This window comes from Anser cygnoides, chromosome Z (assembly GCF_040182565.1).
Source record: "Anser cygnoides isolate HZ-2024a breed goose chromosome Z, Taihu_goose_T2T_genome, whole genome shotgun sequence".
NCBI classification, from domain to species: Eukaryota; Metazoa; Chordata; class Aves; order Anseriformes; family Anatidae; genus Anser; species Anser cygnoides.
The window spans coordinates 77,387,619-77,409,397 of record NC_089912.1 but is presented as its reverse complement, the minus strand read 5'-3'; the positions used below and the strand labels follow the sequence as shown (position 1 = coordinate 77,409,397).

At 43.0% G+C, this 21,779-nt stretch overlaps 1 protein-coding gene across 1 annotated transcript in view; it reads right to left on the bottom strand.

The window, feature by feature from the left end:
* PIK3R1 (phosphoinositide-3-kinase regulatory subunit 1) overlaps positions 1–9,680 on the bottom strand; it is a 58,890-nt gene extending 49,210 nt beyond the window's left edge. The window contains exons 1-2 of the mRNA XM_066987706.1: positions 9,487–9,680; positions 4,434–5,196 (exon numbers count right to left, since the gene is read on the bottom strand). Of these exons, the coding sequence (XP_066843807.1) occupies positions 4,434–4,767 (334 nt within the window). The 5' untranslated portion in view covers positions 4,768–5,196; positions 9,487–9,680. The remainder of the gene's footprint in view (positions 1–4,433; positions 5,197–9,486) is intronic.
* Between the last annotated feature and the right edge of the window lie 12,099 nt (positions 9,681–21,779).

Below are 21,779 nucleotides of genomic sequence, written 5' to 3'. Positions count from 1 at the left end.
AAAACAGCTCAAATGGTATGAAGTGTCAGCAGACACAACCCTTTTAAGTTACACAGGAAGTTGCAGGAAGCTCCAAAACATCAAAATAGAAAAACTTCACATGAAGCTCTCTTTTGCCTTCTGCAAACCAACCTTCATTTAAAAGTGAGAATTGAGCATTCCAAGCGAAATCTGGAAGTATTTCGGTCAATTAATCAAGGCTTTATACACCAAACCCTGTTTAAAATCAGCTTTCAGAAATGTGGTAGAGAAACAACACTAAGAAACAAAGTACACAGCCATATCAGTCTGAATAAAAGTTCAGAAAACTCAGCTGGACTCAGAACAAATTATGCATTTTTCATTTTCAAAAGGAGTCGTGTGAAATGGGGCTAAGTAAGAAAAATCAGCCCTATGTAGCTGCAATGTAAAAAAAAAAAATCAAGATAAAAAGAAGAATTTGTCATATCAAGTCTCAGTCACATCAACTTCAGGGGCTCTGGAGGGGAGCATGAAGATGACCCTTTGCTGGGTCTCCATGCTGGAAGTGCCTTTGACCCCTCCAGTGGCAGCCATTCACCCTGCCTTGGTGGGAGATGCAGCACATGGGAGAAAATGCTGGGGCACCGAGAACCTCACACCAACTATACAAATTAAGTCTGCCTTTTGGTAGCTCTGACCCACACCAAGCCTAAAACTGAAAGGCGCTAGAGACTTCCTGGGGCCCCCTTATTTTCACATCTTTTCAGATGCAATTAAAAAAAAAAAAAAACAACCCACCAACGAAAACAAATTCAGACTAAATCTACCTGTTCATTGACAAACTTAAGGGGAAGACAGACAAAAAATGCAATGGTCCTAGAATTTCCTTCTAGTATCCTCACTTCTGGTTTGATCAGTTTGTTCCAGCAATTTAAATGGGTTATCGATAAAATAAAAATCTGGAGAAAGATTTGACCTAGGTTTTAGAATGAGTAAGTTAATGTTTTAACAGAATTTGACACCATTGGTAGTTTTATTTGCTTTCAAATTAGCTTCTAATATTTAAAAGACCTTTCTATTTATAATTAAGACTGATAGCATAAGACAAGCCTGACGAACAGCTCTGCCCATGTTACCAGCCCCATTGATGTCATGCTTGATTAGGTGCCTGCAGTTACTTGCATCTGAGTGCTTGCAGCACTGTGAACACTGGCAGCATTTTGCCTAAATATTGCAAGTTTGATCTAAAACAAAAGAATCTGAACATTGGTGAGCAGGTGACCACACTTGAAAAGACTGGGAGAAAACATTCAGAATAAATATCGAAGTATTAGAGATTAATGAAATTATTAGAAAGTAATTTCTTTTGAAAATATATACGCATATGGTAAAATTAAAAGAACTTGCACAATTAAATATAAATTCTTAAAATCTCCAGTTCAGTTTCTGATATTCTTATTCACCACATACACACATAGGTATGTACAGAATCGACTCTTCACAGACTGACAAAAGTATACAGATCACAAATAACTAAGATACATTTAAGAAGTCTGTTTCCAGTTCCCCATTAATTTGTCATTTTGATACACAACAGTTTCAAATCATCAAGCACTGAAAATATAAACTTGACTGTATTTGGTCAAGCAAGTTTCATACTACGCATTAATTTATTTGAAATACACTCCCAGGGTGTAGAGACAAGTATCATCCTGGGAAGAATCTTTTGGCCCACTGCCCGTGACATTGGCTGCTGGACAATATTAACTGCGCTATTCCCTGCACCGTATTTTATATGCAGAAACAGCACAGCACCCTGAAAGTCAGATGTACATTGCTATATTATTCTTGTCTTTAACTGAACTATATTTTTTTCTGCACCTCTGGTTTCATCATAGACATAATTTTTTGTATTATTTTGCTCAATTAAAAATTCTACCTTCTTTATTTATTTTTAATAACATTCTCTCCATGCACTTCTCATGTTTGTTCTAATATTTGAAGCACTCTCTGCCTTAGTTCTTTGCTACAAAAAGAGCTGTGAAAAGACACTTCAAATTAGTGTTACCAGTTTCTTTTAAATTATTTTAAAATTAAATACATTATTTTAAAAATAATTATACCTATCTCTTGAGCCATCTTGAGTTCAAATTTCAATGCTTCCCCTACTTCTCGTTGAGGAGGGTCTAATCCCTGCTGCTAAAGCATTAGCGAGTGTGCCTAGCCATTTACATGGAGTTCGGAATCTTAAATTCAAAAAAGGTATGGGAACTTATATATATTAATCAGAAAAATACATGGTTGTAAGCTCATTCTTAAAAATGTTGGAGCATGGCAGGATCATGCATGCAGACTTCATCTGAGGTTAAGATTCCCAGTTAAATTAGCACATTTTCTTGTTTCAGATCCCCACAGTCCCAAAATATTAAGAATAAGCACATGTAAATAGTACTCTGTTCTCAAGGCAATAAAATTCAGATTAGGAGAGAACTAGTCACTGAGGCTTGGGGCAGTGTCTAATCCCATGGAAGCAGAAGAGGGCATATTTCAGCAGAGCTCCCCAAAACCTGCAGCAGGGTTTCACAGGAGAGCAACTCCCAGCAGCCAAAGCTTCCAGAAACATCTGTTATGAACACAAACCCAAGGCAGGCTCGGAAACGGAGATTAACACCAGGACTTCTCATCGCAGTGCTGTGGCCAGCTCACAGCATGGAGCTGAGAATGGGAGCACCAACCAAGCATGAGCACAGAGCCCAGGCGAGTTACAAAGCACTGCTGGAAGTTCAAGGCATTAAATGCATCAAAGCCTCAGGTGATGGTTACCTCACTGCAGCAGGCACATGTGAAGAAATCAGATTTTCCTTCCACCCTCTGCCTCTCCAAATGACCTGCCAGTGCTGAGCTGTCTATCCAAAGAGCAATGGTTATCCTGCAGCTACATGCGATGGAGGCAACCACCTCAGCAGGTGGGTTAAGAGAGAAAGCAAACTTTATCTGATCAGCACATGCTAATATCTAAATTGGGGAATTATCAAAGAAGAAGTTCTCTTTCAAATGCAAATATCCCATTTTCCGAAGCAATCAGATGAGGAACCATGAGACTTGTGTGACCAGAGCCTGAAGGTTCGAGGACAGCATGACCTAAAATGCCAAAACACACCCTTCTGGCTCCTGTCTGGGTGTACATACACCATTGTTAGGATGAAGGCATTATACACTTACAAGCTATTCTTGAGTGTTTAAGGATATTGCTGTCCTAAACAGTTCAGGTCTACTCCTTATTAAGTCCCCACCAATATGGAAACACTTCTTCCAGGTTTCCACTTCGTTGCCACATACAGTTTTCTATATTTCTGCTCTTATCTCTGTTGATTATCAACACAGCCAAATACGAGATTGTAACAGGTGATGTTGCAAACATTTTTACGGAGGCAGGGAGCGACAATACTATTCAGGACCATGGTGTCACTGTGAGAATAAGCCACATACTGTCACTTGTATTTTCTATGGCTCGAAATACTGAGAATTTAAAGCATTAAACGTTGAAGCAGTATGAATCACTCTAGATTTTTGAGAAGTGAAAGGCCAACATAAAATCCATCCTAAGCTGCACGTGGCTTGTTTATACGTAAAATTCTAATATCTCAGTGTCAATCAACAAAGCAGACAAATCACTTTGACGAGGGCTTTTAAATTTTGTTTTTAAATCTACACCTTTTCCAATTCTTATGTCTTTCTTCTGCTAACAGGAGAATTCTAATCAAATTCTGTCTGTGCTCTGTCCAACATACTGCTGCAAACGTAGGTTAGAATGCGATTTATGTTTAAACAAAGGAAGATACTTCCTTTGTTTATATAAGTGCTATTTTAATACTGCATGCCCTACCCTGAAACAGACAAAATTAAATATGAATTTCTCTTTATCATCACTCTATTGTTCATTTTTAAATACCTACTCTCACTTTTAACGCCACATGAAAACCTCCGTGACAAAGTACATAAACAGTATGTTCCTATCAAATCTTCTCTTGTTGGCAAGAGAGTTACGTGCAATTTGTACCACCAGATTCACGAAGAAATTTCTTAGCAGTGAGTTTGATGAACCGCTGAAGGAAATGTGTCCATCAGATTCTTGGAAACATAAAATAAACAGTAATCTGCTCATTCTCCATTTAAGCCTTTGCAGCTGTGGATTTTAAGTATACCTTTACACCTGTAAGATGTAGCTCACAGTAAGGCACTGCAGCGACCAGTAACTGAGGCAAAGCACATGAGATCACAAAGTATATGAGCTAAATGTTATAAGCACGCATAATTCTTCATTGACTGAAATGAGGCAGGCACTACAAAAGCCTGACCAGCATGTGCTGTACACACATATATACAGTCATATAAGGCAATGAAACAAGAATATCTGAAAAATGTGAAAGACAAATGCGCACACACACACACCTTCTGAGAACAGTACTAACCTTGTTGCTCACTCTCCGCTTCAGCTTTTGCAGGACTTGGTGCGACAGGAAGGGGTCGAGGAGGACGAGGCTTTGGAGTTGGGGGAGATATTTTTTTTCTTCCAATGTATTCTACATAAGTTCCTGGGAAATCCCCCCTCTCCCCTGTGGTTTCATTAAAGCCATTTAACCAGCCAATCTCTTCAGGCTTGGCTTCTTCCCCTTCACTGAATCCAAGTGCTAGTAAGGTACCTTTATTCACAGTTAATATATCTCCTAAGTGCAAGTCAATGTCTTCTTCTCGCTCTTTCTTGTAGTCATATAGAGCTCTGTATTGATATCCTTCAGCACTCATCTTGGCAAATGGTTTAACATTCACAAGTGTTACTAAACAGTATCAAAATGCAATTGTCCAGTTATTTTTATGTACAGGTAGATTCAAGATGTACTAAATGTGATAATAAAAATGTCAATAGCAATGTCTAAGTAATAAAATCCACCAGAGAATCAAAAAGCACCAGGATCTACTATTTCACTACTGATGTTTTTAATTCATGCATTTATTTTAAGTCAATGTCTGTTGCAGAAGAATGTGTTCCACTTCTTCTATGTCTAGCAGAATTCTTCCAGTTAGTTCCTTTTCTGAGCTTGCTGGCAATTCTGGGTCTCCATACTCAAGTTCAGCTGATTGTTGTAACCAGTCACACCTTCTTCTGATGAACTTGCCATAGACTGCACACGTACCTCAAATATTCTGCCACGGAACTCTGCATGCATGCTCTTCCTGTAAAGAGAAGAGAAAACTGGTATAGTCATTTCAAGTTCTCTTGATGCTTGTGAACTTGTGATTCTGCTCACGCTTTAAGCTTTCTGTAACCCTGACAGGGATTGTGTGTCCCCCAAAAGAGCCCTGAACAACACTCAAAAAAATGCAACCTCACACATACACACATACAAATCTGTCAGCTAATGCTCACACTTTCATAAAGGATATGTCTAATGACGAACCAAATTTCCATCCCTGCAGTACAAGACATGCTGCTACATATTGCCTGTTTCCTTCTTGGTGGCTTATTGCTACTGAACTCTCTGAGAGCGAGAGGGCTAAGCCCTCGAGGTATCCCTGCCAGGGCAGTATCTAACCTGGCAGGAAGGTTTCACTCGTAATCTCCCCGAAGACACACAGCCGCAACCCCTGCCCACAAAAGGTCTGCCAGGACAGAGGTGGAGCTCACTGCAATTAGTGCTGACGCACCCAGTGCCGGGGTACTCGACCTCCTGCTGCCGATGCAGAAACCATGCAACAACCTCCAACCCAAAAACTGTATCCCCAAAAGCTAGCGGAGGGAGGGATCTTTCTGTAACATGTGAGAGAAACAGAATGTCTGAAATGCTTTTACTGGATGGGCACCATACTTCTTAAAAAAGAGGGCCTTCTCCACTCCCGCACCATCCAGATGCTATTTAATGTGTTTACAGTAAAACACTGAAAAAGCAACCAGCAACTGAAATGGGCACACCCAGACCACCTAAGCAGCACTAGCAGGAGGAAGGTATCAGGGTGTATGCTTAAATTACACTACAGGCAAGAGACTACAGGCCTAAGCGTTTGACTCAAGGTTGCCCGACTATAAAGGGAAAACATGATTAAAAAAAAAATAAATTTAGAAAACAGTAGTTTAAAGACATATAGAACAGTGAAAGTTTTCTAAACATTACTTCAACTGTTACTCATTTTCATCTACTTAAAAAGTCAAGCCCAATCATAACTCGAAACACTACCCTGGGAACCAGAAAGTGCTAGCTATTCAAAAGTGCATTGAAACTCCTAAACTGCAGCTGAATAAAAGACCTGAGGGGGCTACCTAATACCAGTAGGTAAAATATTAACTGCATACTGTATACTTAATGCCACAGAAGGCTGATTTTTTTTTTTTTAAGTAGCACTCTCACACTGTAAAGGGACAAGAGTAGACAGGGCTGGAATAGGGAACCTCTGACAGCAATTTTCCACACTGTTTTCTCTAACGTCTCAGTCATCAAGCCATTGGAAAAGCGCTACTCAAAAAGCTAAAAAGCGCTTGTAAGAACGTATATGGGCTTCCCTTTTCAGTACATGGCCTGATCCCTATTTGTATGGGGCTCCTCTTCAGTCCATCAGGTCTAAATATAATTCCCTACAGGTTGTTACGCAACAACTCTTGTAACAGAACACATAAGAAAGTCTTGCAAGTTCTTGAAGAACTTCCTTATCATCCACTGCAACCAGTTTTGCTGCAGGAAAGAATATTCTGAGTCTGAATTAGACTTCTCATTTAAAAAAAAGCCTACACACATGTATGTATTCAAAAAATTTTCCAATCTATCCATAAGAACTACGCATCCAGCTCCCACCAAAATTTTAATGAGAAACTTCTATAGCCACTTCTGAACACCCAAACTATGTGCCTTAACACACATACTACCAAGCACCACAGACTCCAAAATTAACATGAAGAGAATTTCCCTGATATTTATTTTGCCTTTTCTACCAGAAGGAAGTGTACAGACATTAACTGGAAAGGAAAAAAAAAGGGAGGGGGGGACAACGATGACAAATCTACAGCACAAGTATCAATTAAATTGTACAGAAGTCGTTCCAAAAGCATGGGTTCCTCTCATAGAGCAAGGAAACAAAAGACACTTTCACAACTTGGATTTCAATGTTGGGGCTAATCTAAATGTTTCCCATCAAAACCAACAATGCACAGCAAAACCTGCTAGAAAATTACTACTTCTACTATATTAAATATTCTGAAATATTTATTCTTTTTAAGAAAGGTTCAACAAGTGCTCTGCTACAACTACTCATTTTACTCCTACTGCCTACAGGCATTTTGGCTGCTAACCAAATAAGTCTTCTAAACACTGCATAATTTAACTGACTTGACCTACTCCTCTGATCTTTTATTATCAAATGTATCACAGCAACTTTATGTCCAGATATTTAAAATGAATACTTGTACATCTTGCACTTGATCTGACAATGCAGAATTTGTCATGCTGTAAGAAAATGTCTGTGACAGTTTTGAAGCATATCTTTAAAAATAACTCAAAACCTAGATCAGAGAGAACAAAAGGTGTGATTTACTTGCATGCTAGAACAACTCAATGCAGTGCTGGCAGCAAAGCTTCCCTAAACCCATCCTCCCCAGGATGCAGAGCTGCAGCACTGGTCTGCACATACCGCCCAGCACCGCTCTTGGTACAGCGTCCCCCACATCCTGTCTCCTGACTGACCTATGGCATGTGTACCTTTTTATGTGCTCAATACCTGTGAAGTCCCAGAACGGAGTGTGACTCAGACCCCAAGAACCTTGCAGACAGCCCTAAAGCACATGGATGAGCAAGTAGTATTTCTCCATAGCAGCCTGGTAACACTGCAGTGTCTCCAAACAGCCCTCTTTGATAGTTCTTCATTTTCTGCTCTGTTAAGATTCTGTATAAACATACTCCCTTTACTCCAAGTGGACTTACACAGTCTCTACCCTCAGACATTTTGAGTCAAACTGATTTAAGCTGATTACTCTTAAAATAAATAGCTCGGAGACATCTTAAGTACAGGGGAAAAAACAAACCAAACACTTTAGGCAAGAAACATTGTTGCATTTGAGATGATGCATTACTGGATTTCCAGTTGGCGGGTGGAATGGAAAAGGAGGAAGAAGTATTGTAAGAGAATCAAATGCTCATTTGTTTTTTATTTACTGTCTAAGAGCTTGATCCCAATGAAAGATTCCCGACTTCAGGCAGAATTCTGGTCTTTCAACAGAATGGTTTATGTTGTGCATATCAACAGCTATGAACTTTGACATTCACCAGAAAGTTGCAAGAGGTTCACGTAGATTTAAGTAGTAAAGGAAGGGGACGTGAAAGCGTCCCCTCTACCCCTCTTTCTGCCCCTGTTAAAAACGATGGCTGGCTCCAACCCCACTGGTACCCAAGCATTTCCCCTCACACTGGCACTCCTTTGGGGACTGAGAAGAAAAAAAGGTTTTACTCGGTGAACCCACACCACTGCCAGCCCAACCAGAGGGGCATTTGTGGGTGTTACTGATCCTGCACCCCTGGATAAGACAGCAAAGACTTTCTTTAAAATTAGTGAATTTAATAACCACAGCTCCTAGTAACGTCACCTCTCTCGCACTTGTGATCCCCCTAATGCTTACTCCAAAGACTTCCAGTAACTCCCCTTGCACAGGTACTGTGGGGTTTGGCGATGGAAGTTCAGGTACCGCACTTCGGGCGGCACTGAAGCAACGGGAACCTGCCTGCCACCGGGGGACCTGGCTGGGAGGCTGGCTGCTCTCCCCACTAGGTGTCCGCACACCTGTAACTCTCTAACTCCAGCCTCGGCTGTCCCTGAAGTGCGATGCTGCCGCTCTCCGAGAGGAGATGGCCGAGGCAAGCACCACCCCGGAGCGCGATTTTCCGCAGGACAGCGAGGTCCGTGATATAAGTATTCCTAATACTTCGTTATTTAAGCCTTTAACCAACTTCCAGCCTCAGAGAGGGAGTTTTTAAGCCCGTGGGATCTCTGAACCGAACAAGTCCAAACCAAGAAGCACCACAGAGCACGTCCCGCTCCCAACCCCTCACAGCCCTCACAGGAGCTGCACGGCCACGCGGGCGGGCTGGGGGGCGCCGAGGCCGCTTCCGAAAAGCCGGCTCCAACTACGGCCGTACGCGGGGCCGGGCTCCACACCGGACCCCCAGGGGCTCGGGGCTGCGGCGGGGACGGAGCCGCCCCGGGAGAGAGCCGGCAGCGCTCCGCCGGGGGGCATCCCGGCCCCGCCGCCGCCTGCCGGCCTCACCCCGCGCCCCGGCACCGCCGGCGGAGCCCAAGCAGGAAGCGCCGGGCCGGGCCCCGCCGCCGGGAGAAGCTCCGCCGCCGCCGGGGCTCGGCGCCGCCCGCACGGCCACACGGGCGGGCGAGGCGGCGGCACCCCGCTCCGCTCCGCACCGAGCCGCCCTCCCGGCCGGGGCTGCCGGCGGGGCAGCGCCAGGTGAGGCGAGCACAGTGGCTCCGCTTTACCTCAGCAGCAGCAGCGGCGGCGGCGGCGCCTCCCTGCCTTCTCCGGGGCAGCCGCCGCCGCGTCGCTCCGCTCTCCGCAGCCCGTCTGTTCTGTCCCGTGCCGAGCCGTGCCGAGCCGTGCCGAGCCCTTCCCCTCTTCCCCCGGCCGCGCTCGCCGACCCAGTGCTGGGCTGCGCGGTGCCCGCCGCCGCCGCTGCCTCCGCCCCGCCTCCGAGCCGCCCGGCGGCCGCCCCCTGCCTGACGGCGCCTAGGGGCGGTGCTGCTCCTTCGCCGCCGCCCGCCGGGCCCCCGGGACCCGGTGCCGCCGGCCTGGGGCTCGCGGGGGGGGGGGGGGGCGAGGTGTCCCCCTCGGGGGGCTCCTCCTGCCCTGCCCTGCCCTCCGCTCGCCAACCTTTGGCCGCCCTGAGCCGTCGGGAGCCCGGCGACCGTCCCAAGAGCCTGCCAGCCCCGGCCTAGCGAGAGCAGAGCCGAATGGGCGGGGGTGGTGGCTGTCTGAAGCAGCCCAGATCTCGGGGTGATAGCGTTAATTACCGTCCTGTGGTGCCAAAGTCTGCCGGGCTCCGTGCGGAGCAGAGCGAAATGACATATTCCCTGCCCCAAGGAGTTCGCAATCTAACGTGGATCTGACAGCACGAGGGCGTGACACAGCACCGCGGGGTTGCAGCAGCAGAATCGTGCTGTTGAGGTGTGCGTACTGTGTTCGGACAGGCCTGTATTTATCTCCAGATGCTAAATATGCGTACATTTGTTACCGTGAGTCAGTCCTTGTAGGTGTCGCTGTGAAAGGGGAGAAAGTGATTTAGGCCCAGGTGCAACACACGCAGGGAGGTGAGTGCAAGGGCGGCCGTGCAAGAAGCAAGCTGAAGGCTCATCGACGGCAGTGCCGTGGGATGGTGAACACAAGTGCCCAGCATGCCCCGAACAAAAGAAGCTACACGAGAGATATGTAGGCCTTCAAAAGTAAGGACAAGGCATCTGTGGCGCAAATGGGCGCTGCTGTGGTCAAGGGTTCAAAAAGGATGGAGCTCGAACCAGCCAACTTGCTGAAGAGATGGCTTTTGCAGCTGTGCTCACCAGGGGTTTTAGGAAGACAATCTGTGTGTTAAAGAGGTGTATATAAAGATGGTCATGATTCTGAAGGCAGGACATGAAGACACAGGCAAGAGATTTACCTGCTAGGACAGATTACAGGGATCAGGCCTTCTGTGTGGGAAACAGACTGGTGAAGTCTTCTCCAGCCTGAAGTCTCACGATGGAAAGAGAAGTACAAGCTGGCCGGAGGGGAAGGGAAGAGAGCCTGGCTTTCATTTAGCGGCTGGGCAAGTTAGCTTATGGTCTGATCACAGGCAGTTTAGAGAAGAAGTGAGAACAGCTTTACTACAACACACTGTGACAAGTTCTTGTGAAGTACAGTAGAGGTAGTGTGCATTTCTGCAATCTTCATGCTTTTGGAGGTATTTTTGCTGAAAATGTTCTAAGCCAAGAAATTTGGTTGTACTGAGTGTGGAGAAGAAATTGAAATCTCTTATCAGCAATAGTTCCTTTAAAGCATACTCCTCTGTGGCCTCTTCTTTATGCTTTGGAGTCGATTTTTTATTTTTATGTTTTTTTCCCCATTGAGTTCCTAACTTTGCATGCTTCCAAGAGGCACTGGAATATTTCCTGACTCCTATTAATCCTTTCTGCGTTGGTTCATTAGGACTCAGTTCCCTTCAGATCTGCAGATGAGAGAAGATGACAGCTCCTAAGCCCTCTCGGAATAGCAGCACAGATCTGACCACACAAGGGTGTGACAGCACTGGAAGGCTGCAGCCATGGGGTTGCAGGATCCAGTCCCTGGGAAACAGTAAAAATGCTCTCATTAGCCTATCTGGCAATCGAAGCATGCAGAACGCATTTTAAACTAAACAGTCCATTTGGAATACGGACTGGTGTTTGTATGTAAGCAAGAGCATTGCTGTAATTTAATTACTAAACAGTAAAGTGGAAGGTTGTTGAGGGAAGTGACGGCTCTCATCTCTTACATTTTTTCGTGGGATTGAAAATGCAGGCAGAAGCAGAGTTAAGAAAGAATGTTCCGTTTCTTCTGTCCAGACTACTGTCTCTGGCATTTGCTGTTGCTGAGGGCAAAAACAGCATTGATTTTGAAGGGGATTAGACAGACTGGCTGGTTGGAATGCCAGTCCCGGGCACTGGCGTGACAATGGGTATTTAAGGGAACTAAAAACCTCTCGAGTAATGGTTCCCAACTGATGCAGCTAGACTTGTCCCACAGGTGAAAGGCAGAGCTGGAGTTGGTGGCTGCGCTCCCTCCCTGCTGGCATGGCATCCCTCACTGCAAGGGAAAGCCTCCAGGGCAGGGTCAAATGGGCCTCCTTCCTTCTTCCCTTCTCTAGCAGCGGAGCATGCTTTCCTTACCACATTTCCTCCCTGAACTTGACTCTTGAGTTCACCTGAGGCACCTGGCTTGCTTCTTTTTCTCTCTTAAGCAAGGGGAGAAAGAAACCCAGAAGGGAGAAAGTAGGCAGTGCTTACTGTTGGGCCTGGTGTGACTCCTCTACCAAGGTCACTTCAGCTCCCTTTCACCCCCTTCCCCACAGACCCCAGCATCATGCCAGCGTCTTCAGGGATCATTTCCGAAGTGTAATCTTGGTAGTTGAAGGCTGTGCAATGAGGTTTGCACTGAAAACATTACAAAGCAGTACTTTGGTGTAAAGCTGGATATGTATGGGAGGAGGATTCATAAGTTCAAAACCTGGGTCCTTCTTCAGTCAGCTGCTTTCCAGGAGGTCTTGAGGACTGCATAAAGCTTTTATATATAAACCTTATAGTGGGAGTAATGCACCTAGACATGCTTGATTAGGTACAGATTTCTTGAGAAGAATATTTCTTGACTGGAAGTTACTGGCTAAATGTAACCAGGACTATTTGTCAATCAGTGGAAAGAAGAAATGACAGAAAGGTGAAATATGGGTAGAGGGCAGGGTTATGAAAGTACAAGCCATAAAGTCTTGTGCTTGCTAAGGAAGACAACTTTAGTCTCCATCCATCAGGAGATCACCTAGAGAGCATTTCTGCTAGAGGCTGCATTGGAGAATGCAATATAGAAATGAACGGTTTTTTTGCAGTTGTTTTGAGTCTTTACATCTTACCTCTGGGCAAGCTTTCTGTATTAAAGGTCAGGCAGCACTGGAGGGAATCTACCCTGGAAGTTCACTTTCCTGTACCAGAAAAGAAAGTTCAGCTTGATCTTAGAAAATACTGAAGTATGGAGATTGAGAAGAGAGGAAAAAATGCAAACAGTCAACAAAGAGGATCTGTGGGGAAAATAGAGTTCCCAGGGCATCAGATCTGTGTCACTATAACTGGCAAACTCCATTTTTCTTCTCTGCTGTAGGGAGATTTAGTAGGGAGATTTCCTTCTATTTCTTCTAAGATACGAAGACAAATCCATTTGTAAGGTAAGATACCTAGTTCAGTGGATTTTCTCAGTGCTGAATGTGATCTCTTGGGATAGTGTGGGCAAGGGTAGACAAGATAGTGCAGGGGACTTTTATTGAAATCTAACTTAGGTGTGACAAATGCTGATGACATATGTCATTTACTAAATTAGAGCAGTCCTGTGACTCCTGACATAACACCATACCATCTTGTAGCAGTGGGGTTTCAGCCAGCTGATTTGAACGGTGAAGTTGAAAAGGAATCAATGTTTATATTCTTTCATGCTCCTCAAGATGAAAATGAATTCACACAGTGTAAGTGTGCAGTTCTATTAGCACACACTGCTAAGTGACTCATGTAAAATTCCCAAAGGAGTGACCATAGTTAGTGTAGGTATGAATTAAATATAAAATAAATAAAATGGATCACAAGAAGGGCAAGTACCAATGCCTGAGAACAGTGCTATTTTTCTGTCATAGCTAGCACAAAGAAAACATTGCTGCCCAAAACTGGTTTTAAATGTGTTTCAGAAGATGAAACAGTAGCATGAAACACAAGTTACTCCACTGCTTAAGAGAATTTTAGCATATAAAGGGAAAGAATGAGCTAAAAATAAGATAGAGGAATCCAGGAAAGAGAGAGGCAAAGCTCACTATAATACTAAAAATCAGAGAAGTAAGCCTGACAGCCTTCATGTTAAAATGGGAAGGAAGCAGATTAACAGCGTGCCAGTCATGTTGGACGTAGCAGAGCAATTTGATTTGCATTTTATTTCATTTCTGTGGGAAGGTTAAAATGGGTTCTACTTGGCCAAAAACCTGACATCAACAATAAATGTCCGTATCTGAGCTAATCAGCCAAATCTCCATTTACAGATATTTCCAGTTTGTGATTCACTTATGAGGTGAATGCTATGGTGGGCATCTACAGGTTTTGTTCATTCTTAACATACAGAGTGTCTGAGGAGGTGGAGAGATCTCCATCACTGAAGGTTTTTAGGGGCAATCTGGTCAAACAGCTTCCTGGCTTAGATTCTGGTTGTCCTGCCTTGGCCAGAGAGATGGAATAGGTGACCACTGGAGTACTTTTATCATTCTGAAAGTGCATGCACATATTAATTTTCTGAAGAGGACACAAACCCTGACAAATCATAGTTTCTCTTAACTAAACTTTTCCACCAGCAGTCTGTGTGGCCCAAAAATCACTCCTTTGGCCACACCTGATATTCGAAAACCAGAATACTGTAGCTGTGAAAGCAGAAGGCCATACCTTTGCAATTTTATCTTTTAGCAAGCAGTTCTTCCAGTATGCTTTGGAACACATTTCTAAAACACAAAATTAGTGGAAAACAAGATTTCTGTGCACAAATCACAGCCAGAAAGTATTTTATGCTCATTAGAAGTCTTCAAAATATTTTGCTTAAAATAGCCACTATTATTAATCATCTGGAAGTTGATTTTTAATGTATTTTTTTTCTAGTCTCATAATTTTGAATTGTATGAAAATTTTCATTTGCCGAGAAGCCTTTTTAAATCTAACAGAATTATTTTTTCAGATCTACAGGCTATTAAGACAAATAAATAGACAATGTTTTTCCATCTTTGAAGCAGAACATAATTGATAAAATAGCGTTATAAATATCATATCTGCAAATGCAACATCTGTGTTTATCTTTCAGCCATATAAAATTACGTAAACATAGATTCTGCTTTTTATGAAATCTATGAGTAATTCCTCCTCTGCTCTTTCAGTGCTTGTACGCTAAGTGATAGAAAAGTGCAGCCTTGACAGCCGTGCAAGACTCATGTCTTCTGTGTAGACAAGTGGTGCAGCATGAACAGAAATCTTGGAAGTTTTCATGTGTGCTGTATCATTTGTGCACCTGATGTTGATCAGCACTGTCCAAATACAACCGTGAGGAGTAATAAGACCCCCGTGAGTAATAGCATATCAAAATTTCCCTGGCTATTTGTAGATGTGTTTTCTGTTGAGACTGTTTCCCTAAAGATGCCTTTTGTAGGTTTCAGCACTGACATCATATCCCACAGAAATTTGCATCCTGCAGTACTGAGCTCATTCTGAGAAGTAGATGGAGTCTAAATTAGGCAGGGACCATCTAGTCATGTTGCATCAGCTTCTACAGAGTAAGAGTTGTCTTGGTTTCTTCCAATAACATCAAGGTGGAAGAGATCACATGTTATTACCAATCATCTGGGATATCCTGGACCCTTAAATAAATTATTCATAAGAGTCACTGATCACAGTAAGTCTCAGTATGGGTACTTGATAGATGGCACCTTCCTTTCTTTTCCAAAGAGCTTAAGATGTAAGACCAAGCCTTGGAAAGCTTGCCAATTTCAACGTGTTGTTGTAGGGCCTGCAAAATTCACTGCAATATGGGCATGAATAATCCAAATTCTGCCAGGCAGGAACATGTGCTGTTGCTCCTACATAAAATACATCTTGAGTGACATCTTTAACAATTACAGTACTAGGAAGCAAATATAAAATTAGGGCTCATCCTGCGAAGTTAGTAGGAGTTTAGGGCCAGCAGAAAAGCATATTCAGTTTCGTTTTGCTGGTTGGGCTAGGAAGGTACTTCTTTTTTATTGTAGCATTAAACAAATGAATCTATTGTTTAATCTGATGGGCCAGAGCTATCATTCTTCTAAACTGTGGTTTGAAATTGCAATATGATTAATTAGCTAAATCATGGTATTCTGTAGCAAATTAATTGCACAGCAACAAGGCTTCTGCCTGCACAGCATGACAGCTGTCATTCTAGCAAGCCCCAAATGATCATGTAGGTGCTGCGAAGTGCAGCTCAGAAAGAGAGCCTCCCTTAAGTCTCCATTAATTGAGAAGGCTGAGAACATTTGCCTCTCACTTTTTTTCAAGTGAGAATACATAGCAGAAAACTGCTTTACTATTTCTACCTGCTTCCTACCTCTTCTCCAGTAGGATCAGCATAGCAATATTAAAAGTGGCAGTTCCACCTTGCTGCTACAGGGCAGTATGATTCATCATGGGTCTCCCCAGTGCACATGCATACCAACACACACGTACATGCAATTGTTCCTTTTCTGTGCCTGTCATCTGCCTGTGTTGTTTGTAGCAACAACATTGTTTCTGTACAACAAGAAAATATGTCTTATTGTAAAAATGTTACAAAACTATTAAATAAATATTAACGTAAAACAAGCAATTATATGATAAGTTAGTGTTTGGAACCCATTTTTGTTTGCATGACCTAACTTTGAAGCTATCCCTGCTTGGAGCAAATTGGAGAGACTAGACTAGATGACCCTCAGAGATCCCTTCCAAAGTGAATGATTCTGTGAGTCTGTGATTCTATGAAAATTGAACTGGTTTTATTTTCATCTGAAATGTAGTAAACTCAATGTATTTATACGTGATATTTCCATAAGGACAATTATTTGTTATATGCTATTAGGACACCTTTTTAAGAATATAAAAAGTAGTATTTGACAAATACATTTGAGTTAGTATATTTCATTATAAACTTAATAGTTTAGGAATTACTTTATTTGAAAAAAATAATAGAAAAAAATAAGAAATTTATTCTGGGAACAGAGTGGAGCTAAAAACTTGAAGAGCTCATATCAAAACAATTCCATCAGGTATTTGCTAAACGAAAAAAAAAAAAAAAAGAAAAAAAAAAAAAGGAAAAGAAAAGCCAACCAAAGAAGCCCTCTGTTACTAGCTGAACAAGAAAATGCTATCCTTGGTGTTCAGTTGTCATCTTCATCCTATCTACAAGCCTCAGAGTAACAGAATAATGTAATGTTTTTACATTTAGCAAAAGTGGTGAAACCTCCTCCCATTCTGACTTTATCTGTTAAACCACAAAGAAAAGGGGGGGAATACCACAGTTTTAAAGTAAGGTTTTGGAGTCTAAGGAGAAGAATGGAAATTCAAAGATAAGGGTGGTAGTTTCTGCCCATTACCCACCAATTTGTACATTGTTGCTGCACATTTCTTATAAGAACAAGTATTTCACTTCTAGTTTTGGCAATGCAATGCATTTTGGAAAAGGAGAGCTTTCCAGTAACATTTAAAAGAAAGTGAACTGGACTTAGAACAGAGCCATGTCATTCCTGTCAGTATTTGTTAACTAGTGTAGAGGCTTGGGGTTTTGTTGTTTTTGTTTGTTTGTTCTTGGATGGGAATGGGTTTGGACTGCAAACAATAATCAGTGGCTGGTGCTGAGATACCAGGATCCCCTCCGATCATGATGAAGAAGTCAGTTAAGTGGCCCGGAGGAGGGTTTGCTCTGTCACTGTACTTGTTTGTCTGTGCCAGTTCCCCGAAGCAGAAACAATGTTATGAAGCGCAGTTTATTCGTGCAGCTTGCTGCTGAAAAGAGATCCCTTGATATGATTCAACTGTGGCTTGTGGTAGGGTCACCAGCATCATAAGAGATGGGACTGCCCTCTGGCCCGTTTCCTGAAGCATTGCTTTTTAAAGCAAAGGAATTTGGGGAACTTGTACTTCATCAGCTGTGTCATATCATAAGTCAGATCTCACAGGGATCTTGTGACAGCCTTGAAGATGTAAGAAGTAGCCTGAAGTCAGTACAGAAATGGATTGAGACAGCAGCCAACATAAAAAAGTTGTGAATGTGACACACAAAAAATGTTTGACTTTCATAAATCCTTCTGGAGATAAAGATTTAGAAGAAGCAGAAGATGATGATGGCTTGGGTATAGGAAATAAAAAACAAAATGTATTGGCTGTGGGAACAGACTGATATGGTGAGGTGCACTGCAAGAGCCATCATGGTTAAATGCAGCATGGAAAAATTGCTGGTACAGCAAACTTTTTCTCGGGAGATCACGAGAGGAAGTGCTGTTAGGACAGCATGACATGTTCTGAAACTCTGTCTGTTCTTGGATTGTGACAACTGAAAACTGGGGACTGAACGCAGGGACTAGACTACGGGAAGCAAATCCCCCATCTCAGATTGCCCCACAGGACCTGAGGACTACGTCCCCTCCAACTTGAGGCCAGAAGGCAGGAAGTTGTGGTCCAGGGAGGCCAGTATCCCTGCAGGGGGGGTGGAGTCTCCCGGTGTTTGTACACTTGCACAGAAACCATTACATGCCACAGTAATTTAGATACTCACAAATTCATTGTTACCCAGACAAACTCCAGGTTGGGTGGTCCTGTGATATGCCCTGCCTGAGTTAGTTTCCTTGGTGCAGACACAACTGGGTCTTGGTCGCTTTTAATAGTAGCAACATGGAAGAAGGTGAAGCGCAAAAATGTGGCTAATACAAACCAGATGGAAACTGAGTTATAGGAACATGTGTGGTAGATACACCTTTGAGAGAAGCTGTAAGCAGCTGCTCTTCCAGTGTTTCTGCTTTCAGCAGAGAAAGGCAGAGGGGGCTTGGGTGAGCAGTGTATTGTGTTGTACGTGCTGCAGGATGGTGCTGTGCTCTATGGCTGGGGGAAGGCAGGGCCTGCTGAATTTACAGCCCAGTATCCATCTCAGTTTTCAATCACTGAAAGTTTCCCCTATGTCTAAATTTTTTGGGTTTTGTTTTGTTTTTGTGAATGCTCTTGGTCTACAAAATAATGCAGGGAACATTACAGAATCACAGAATCACAGAATCGTCTAGGTTGGAAGAGACCTCCAAGATCACCCAGTCCAACCTCTGACCTAACACTAACAAGTCCTCCACTAAACCATATCACTAAGCTCAACATCTAAACGTCTTTTAAAGACCTCCAGGGATGGTGACTCAACCACTTCCCTGGGCAGCTATTAGAAATAGCATTTCAGCTCTTGTACTATGGAATAGTGAGCTGAAAAAAAAAAAAAAAAGAAAAAGCATTCAAAGGAAGAGTCAAGGAGTTTACAGATACACTGTGGGCTGGGAGTCCTACCTTATTTTGAATTGGAAAGTATCACATATTCTGGATTTTTAATAAAGCGTGGCATTTCCATATAAGGACAGTAGCCCTATAATACAAACTTGATTTTATTCCACCATTTCTAGTGGGAACAAGGACAGGCTGGATAGATGTCTGATCTCTGTATCTGGGCCCCATATAATAATATAACAGCTAAAATGGAAATTAAATAATTCCAGTAAACCCGGTAAGCTTATTTCCTGCACAGTGCTATATTTCATACAATATCAGCACTGCATGGAATCTTAGTGAGTCTTGGCAAGAAAAAGCTGAAGAGAGATAATTTTTGGAGGTATTCTGAAATAGATTTCACTTCCTATGCCAGTATTCTTTCTGAAGCTTCAGTATTCATACAAGAATCATCTCTCCCTCTATAAAGACAGCAGGATTTTCAGTGTGTTGCCCTGGCTGTCTCAAGTCAAAGGAGATCTACACAAGACTGCTTATGCTGAGTGATGAAGCCACTGTGACTCTAGGAAAAGAGAAAAGTTCTCCTCCATTACCATTTCCAACTAAAAAGACAGATTCCTTCAGTAGCTTTGCTGTAGGGTTGTCTTCAGCGCAATAGATGTGACCCCATGATTTTAAATTGTCTTGTGCCCTGTGGATAGATGTACCAGTGGGATCTTAGGTGGGCAAAGGACTTGGATCAGATTCCACTCCAATGATATTGATAATCAATGTGATTGCGTTGTGGAAAACCAGTTCCCACCTCTGTGCCCAGCACAGAAACTGCCTGTGCCATGCCCAGTCCTGGAAACTGTTATCACGCTCTTTCTTTTGGAGGCTTTGTTTTCCCTGTTAAATGATGTAGGGTTTGACTAGCAAAAGTGGCCTTGAATCAGTGGTGCTGTTTGGCAGAGCAGGGAAGTGTGGTAGCCCTCAGAGTTGTTGCTAAGTGTAGGCAGTCAGTTTTAACACCAAGCTGCAGATTTCCACGATGAAGAGCCCCGAGTCTCAGTGCTTTCCCTGCAGTTAGACTCCAGCTAGTGGGAGTAATTTCTGCTCCATAAACTGCATTAAGCTGCATTAAACAACACACAGGTCCACTGGAGAAGAGCAGAGCAAAGGTGAGAGACCCACTAGGAGTCTGCATAGTTGGTCTGTAGCAGGTGAGCTCACCCTTGGCATACTAACTTCATCTTTCACTTGATCTATAGCAGCAGAATAAGCATACAAGTTCTTTCTTCCCATAGTTGCCAGTGCAATATAGACCTGGGGTGGTGGGTCTAATGTTTTTGCCAATTCAGCAGTCTTGGATTCTCACCTGCCTTTGGTTATTCTGTAATCTGAGTATAAATGGTCATGCATGCAATCTGTTCTGTCCACCCCACCTGGCCATAGCTTTGTGCTGGAGCCCTCTCATCTACGGAAGAGCCAGACAAGATCCTGACGTGGTACAGTGATGGATCACCAACTCAATCCAGTAGGAGTTTGATTCATGAATAATAAGAAAAAAAGAGCTTTATATGGGATAGCTTTAATGTTTGAATATAATTTTTAATTCATAGAACTGATTGTTTTCGGAGGCAGATACAGCCTTCTGCATCATGCCACAAAGTTGCTGACTGGTATTTTATTTATGTGTCCACTACTTTGGATGATAGCTTTGGGTGGAATACATTCCAGTGAACATTACTTAAAATTTCAGGACATACCCTACATGTGAAAAGACATACTATTCCTTAGAACACCACTGCAATAGCCAGTCCCACAAAAGAACCAAATCCCATGGTCCCATGTCCTTGTGTCAAGTCCTGATGAAACCCACTTGAAAATTCTCACCTGAGGTGAACCAGCATGAACTTATTTATCATAGACTCATTAAGGTTGGAAACGACCATCTGGTCCAACCATCCCCCTGCTACCAATGTCACCCACTAAACCATGTCTAAGCACCCCATCCAACCTTTCCTTAAACAACCCCAGGGACGGTGATGTCCTGGGCAACCTGTCCCAGTGCCTGACTGCTCTTTCTGAGGAGAAATGTCTCCTAATTCCCAACCTAAACCTCCCCTGGCACAACTTGAGGCCATTCCCTCTAGTCCTATCACTAGTTTCCTGTGAGAAGAGGCCAACCCCCAGCTCCCCACACCTTCCTTTCAGGTAGCTGTAGAGAGCAATGAGGTCTCCCCTGAGCCTCCTCTTCTCCAGACTAAACAACCCCCGTTCCCTCAGCCGCTCCCCATAGGACTTGTGTTCCAGGCCCTTCACCAGCTTCGTAGCCCTTCTCTGGACACTCTCCAGGGCCTCGATGTCCTTCTTGTAGTGATGGGCCCAAAGCAGAACACAGTACTCAAGGGGCGGCCTCACCAGAGCAGAGTACAGGGGGACAACTTTTATTTATGCCACGGGGTTATTTATTTATCTGGGTTCATTGCTAGTAACAGGGTGTGATGCAGATGGATCTGTTTAAAGGATTCCCTTTCTGCAATGTTATGAATTTAAAATGTTACTTTGACAAATGACTTGTCATAATTATTCATCTTGTCAATAGATAAGATTTCATTGGAGTTTATCATTGGGCTACCAGACAGGTTTCTTAAATAGTCACAAGTGCACATTGCCATATTCCTGTCTGCCAATAAAAATACTCTGCTCTATATGAGGAGAGAAAATGTGGTATTAGTTATAAGCCATATATAACACAGAAATATTACCTTGATCCATTTTTATACTATCATATAGGAAAATGAAGTCTTCAGCAAATCCTTTTTTTGTATTAGGAGATATTTCTAAGAAGAATTATTCCCTCAAATAAATCTCCCTGTTAAGTTCTAATAATTCTCCTGGTAGAATCCACTTTATATATTTGAGTGCTAACATTTACAGTACATTTTCTCATTTGTTTTTAAGCCATGCTCAAATTAGCAATTAACTAAAATAGTTGCTTTTGTAAATGGAGTATAAGA